The 5,342-nt window shown below is 32.1% G+C and overlaps 1 protein-coding gene across 1 annotated transcript; it reads right to left on the bottom strand.

Moving 5' to 3' along the window:
- Positions 1-248: 248 nt before the first annotated feature.
- Positions 249-875, bottom strand: LOC129912253 (heat shock protein 27). The gene has a single exon (XM_055990408.1). It carries the CDS (start codon positions 789-791, stop codon positions 333-335), a length of 459 nt encoding a protein of 152 aa, XP_055846383.1. The 5' UTR covers positions 792-875; the 3' UTR covers positions 249-332.
- Positions 876-5,342: the final 4,467 nt, after the last annotated feature.

Here is a 5,342-nt window from a genome sequence, read left to right as displayed (position 1 = left end):
TTAGTCCAACTCTCTCAGAATTTTAAATTGATAACACACACATATAAAAATTAAAACAAAATCCAATAATATTTCACTTTTTTTAATTAAAATTTATTGTTAGGTATTTAAATAAACTTTCTTAAACAATGTTAAATATTAGAATAATATTATTTAAACTAAATTAAAAATAATTGTCTATAAAATACACGAATTTATTTTTTTTGCAACAACACTATCAATGTGATATTAGTCCTTTGAACGTATAATTTTCTTTTTTTTTTCTTAAAAAAAAAATATAAACACACACGCACCTTTCTCCTTGTTAAATAAAAACAAAAACCGATTTAATTTTAATTTTTAATACTCAAATATGATGGACCAGTTTGTCGAACATAAACAATCCTTTCATGAGCAGCTGGAGGTGGTGCCTTAATAGTCAATATTCCATCCGATGATAATGACGAAGAAACATCATTCGGATAATATCCCCTTGGCAAGACGAATCTCTTTACAAGGTGACGACCAATAAAATTATCCCCATCTCGACGTTTCTCGTGTTTGGCTTCGACTGTTATTGTATCACCAACTGTCTTAACAGTCACTTCGTAAGGCTTAAATTGGTGCACATCGATATTTGCCTCGAAACCATCTTTACCGACGGTGACACGACTTAAATCCGGCATGGATCGCATCCTTGCAATGCGTGACCATGATGGCACATCCCAATCGACAAGGTCCCAATCTCTCCACATTCGTCTTCTATAATCCCAGGAATCATAGTCGGTGTTATAAGCTGGTACTACGGCCATGTCCTTTGAATCGATTTATATACGAGTAGAAGCAGAGGCTTTTATTGGCAATGAATTTATTCACGAGTTTTCGATTATTTTTTTTCGTTTAAAATTGTTGCGCGACAATTCAACGTTCCGAAGCACAAATAAACTTGAAAAAGGTCTACACAATCTTTTATAGCTCGCTCGAGAGCACATCAGATGTGTATGTATATAAATATATTTGTATCTAGAATGTGACGATGAAATTACGTAGCAAATGTACGACTTTTTGTTCTATAAATATTCTCGAACTAAAAAAAAAAATTGAGCTTCCCCAAACTACCTCAATTTAAAAAAAAAAAATCACAATAGCTCTGTGACTCTGGGTTTGAGGATTTCCTTTGACATAAAAAGGTGTGTTTATGTTTTTTAAACAATTGGCACCAAAAACATAGACCTTGTCATCGTTATGTCGCAGTCGGATGTCCATAAAAAACAAGCTTTTTGCGAAAAGTCTTCTTCTGGTTATTTTTTTTTTTTTTTTTAATTTGGCTTTGTTTTGCTATTTTGCATAAAAAAGTGTGATGGTGAACGGAATTGACCCGCCTACGGAAGTTTGTGACGACATATTTTGTTTTGTTTTGTTCATCAAGCCAGTCCAAAACTACTACTTTTATACGAGAGTAGTTTGTATTTAAATTATAACGCAGATGAAATGCCATTAGAGATGACTTCATGAATAATTGGAACAAGTCGAGAGAGATTCTATTCCCATATACGAACGACAAACGAGTCAGTTGATATAAACGGGAGAGGTGTCGTCGTTGTTGACAAACAAACTTTTGCGGGGGTATCATCTAGGGGTTTGTGTTTGTTGCCATTTTTTGTATTGTGTTGTAATTTTCCTCTAATTTTTTTTGAAGCCATAAAAAGGTATACATTCGGTCTTCTAGGGTAATTAATTAATTGTGTTTGGCCTATGGGTGGAGAATCGATTAAATGGTATATTTGTGGATGTTTTACGATGTGTTTTTAACAGAGAATGAATAATGTTTCAATGTTATTCGGTTTAGGTTGAGGTTTGTTATGATAATAATAATAATAATAAGGAAAATAGATTTTTTATTAAAAGCAAATACAAAACGAAACCCTGTTTTTACCTACTTAAGATGCTTATATTAAGAATATGTTTTGCAAAATTTGAAATACAATGTAGAGTTTTCTCCAAAAAGAACGAGTAAGTCTGGAAATGGAGTACAACTTTCAGTGTGAGAGGTAATAAAGTAATTGTTAGAATATAAGATCGTTTAAAAATATCTAGCAACTACTCAAAGTCGCACAAATTAACAGTGACACTTTGACATAAGATCAAGTTGATTTTAAAACATCGTCAACTTTAAGGTTATCAGTTGACTACACCGAGGGAAAAGCCACCATAAAACAAAGTAAAATCAATGAAAAACACATTGATTTAACTAATATTCAGAATGATTTTGCGTTGAAGATGAAAATTTTAAAATCAACGTGGGAAAAAGGTTGATTTTTGATGGTTTCGTATCTTAAAGTCACATAAGTCAAAGTAGTTCATCTTTGAAACAAGGACGTTTCAACTTCAATTTATTTTTTCCCTCAGTGTACAGCTTAAAGGTAACTTCAGTACCTAATTAATTACATGAAAAGCCAAATGCAATTGCAATGTTAAGTGCAAATTCACGTCATCCACTAACAGTTAAGTTAAATGCGCATAGACAGGGGCGGACTGGGGGTCAAAGGGCCTCCCGGGACTTTAAGGAAAAGGGCCACAAATACATAATTCACTTTTAAAATTTTTAAAAAGAAAAGTTGATAAGCAGAAACTGTTTATTAAGTTTTTTCACGTTAAGGTCTTTATATATCAATATATCGAAGTCACTTTTCATAAATGTCCACCTCTTCCAAAAATACAAATACAAATCGAAAAAATCTTTATATCTTAATTTGTTTGACTAATGTAGAATGTTATTATTATTATTTGATCTCAACACAACGTTTCTAACTAATTTGCCCAGGCAAATTAGTAAATCAAATCGCATTTTTCGCAGGACTAAATTTTTTTCGTGGAATGTATTTTGGTGAATGTCCTTATCATAAAAGTAAATTTTTTGGGATGGTAGGATGTCCAAAGCAGCCGCCATCTTGGAAAAGAGATTGGTACCATTTATATTTAATAGCTCCATTTTTACTCATTTTAACAGTCTTATTCACAATAAAATTATCTAAAAAATGATGTTCTAACGAATTCCGTGGCTATATTAAATTCAATATTATAACTGGTTCCGGTTTGTCTCGAAAGGTGGGGACAAATTGACATTTTTACTTGCGATATTGGTACTATAGGGCAAGTTAAAAATTCGAAAAAATAATCGGACTTGAGATAACAATCAGACATGACATTAAGATGATAGAGTATGCTAAAAAAGTGGGTCCCGCTATTCTGGTCTGTCTGTCCGTCTGTAAGTACCGCGAGTTATAGCCTAAGCTAATAGAGCGATTTTTTTCAAACTTGGTAGTTAATAGTTTTGGGTGATTCCCTGGAGGACAAATTGAAATTTTTTTTAGGGCCAAAACTAACCGTACCTACCTGTCTTTTGAAAAATCGATTTTTTGAAAACGGGTTGATATATTATATGGAAATTTCGTTTTATTATTTCTTATAAATGGCATACTAACTATATTTTTTAAAAATGTTAGAAAAATTTTATATATAAAAAACTATTTTTTATAAAACGGCTTTAACGATTTTCGAAATTTTTTCTGAAAGTTCCTTTTCATGGAAGATATCAAATAGCATAGGTACTTAGTTTTGCGTAAAAGATCATTTAAAACGGTGTTTAATTAATTACAAAAACAGATTTTATTTATTTTGACGACTAATAGAATTCCTTAAAAATATCAAATTTTAATTTTCCCTAATTTTGTTCAGGGGCCTATTACATAATACGAAACGAACGGCAAAACAACGATAGCCACGACAAACGATAGTCGCGACAAAGAGCGACTATATAAAACGATAACGCATAAAAGAAATTGTACGAGATGAAACAGGAAAAAAAAATCCTTTTTCAAGCACAACTAACTTCACTCCTATTTGTGACTGTCAAAATTGGCTCAGTAAACAAACAAAAAAAAGTAAATTAAATTTCTAAACTTTGCTAAAAATATGTTTTCAGAGTGTATTTGTAGATTTTTCACAAGTGGACATAAATAAGAAAATACCTAATATAATTATAGGTACTTGTGTTTAAAAGAACGTACGCGCTTTTCAAGCCATCGATGTATTTTTCCGGAGGTGCACTTGCATTGTCTGCGAAAATGTTCCAAAGTAATTTGGATTTAGCCTTGGCTTGGACTTGGGTGTTTGGCAAGGTCGGGATTGTTTTCCATACATTTGATAAGAAAATCCATTTGTTAACGGCCTATTAAATGTATAACATATTTTATTATTTTCATACTTCATTTCCAAATACAATGTATTCACATTTTTTTGCCGAACAGGAATATCACTGGCAGACACGAAATATTTTTGAAACGACGAATAAAAAATGTTTTTATTTACATATTCTCCTCCAATAAGTTTTTTATTTTAATTATTTCAAGAGGAATATCACTAGCAGACACAAAATATTTTCCACAACAAAACCAAAACGAAAGCCAAACGACAGCAAAATGTCAGTCGTATTGAAAAAACGAGTATCGTTCAGCCTTAAACGATTTTCGTTTTACGCAGTCGCGTGTCATCATTTTTATACGATAATCGTTTAACGGAGTCGCTTTTCAACGATAACGAGCCGATTTAAACGATAATCGTTTTAAGTAATAGGCCCCCATACCATAAGAGCAAGTGCGTGGGGTGGGACCCCAGTAGTGTATTTTATTTTATATATTTCACAATTTCACAAACTTTTGAAACTATAACACTTCTAATTGCACTGGTTTACAGCCAAAATGGACACTCAATCCCACTATTTTTACTTGCTCTATCTATAGGGCAAGTGTTGGTTTCGTGTAGAAAAAAAAATTGAGGTTTTAATCAAAACCAACATTAGCATGATGGAGAAGATCAAAAAAGTGGGTTTCGTCATGCCGTCCGTCGTCGGTCTGTCCTACGAGCTATGGCGTAAACGGGTAGATATGGTAGATGGATTTCCTTGAAACTGGTACAGATGATGTTTACCTATTGTTGCAATCTTGTATTGCCTCCAAAATTTTCCGAAATAAAGCTCAATTGTTTTTTTGTTTCGATCAATATATTATGGCAAGTGCCATCTTCAGGATCTATTAAAACAATAAAGTTATTACATAATAATTACAAAAAATATTTAAAATATAAAATTATAAATAGTATACCTGAAAAAGAATATCACAATTTACGTTTTAAACATTTATTTTGATTTGATCTGTCAAAGAATACTTCAATAAAAAAAAAAAAACAAAAACAAATATAGTTGTCAGCCCCCATCACGGTGTGCAGTGTTTGCACGGTCTGTATCTGTGGTGTTTAGTGTGTAGTGTTAACACGATCATTTGTCACTCGTTGTAGATCTTTTT

The sequence above is a fragment of the Episyrphus balteatus genome, chromosome 2 (assembly GCF_945859705.1).
Source record: "Episyrphus balteatus chromosome 2, idEpiBalt1.1, whole genome shotgun sequence".
Lineage (NCBI taxonomy): Eukaryota > Metazoa > Arthropoda > Insecta > Diptera > Syrphidae > Episyrphus > Episyrphus balteatus.
The sequence above is the reverse complement of the archived record's forward strand: the minus strand, read 5'-3'. Positions and strand labels throughout refer to the sequence as shown.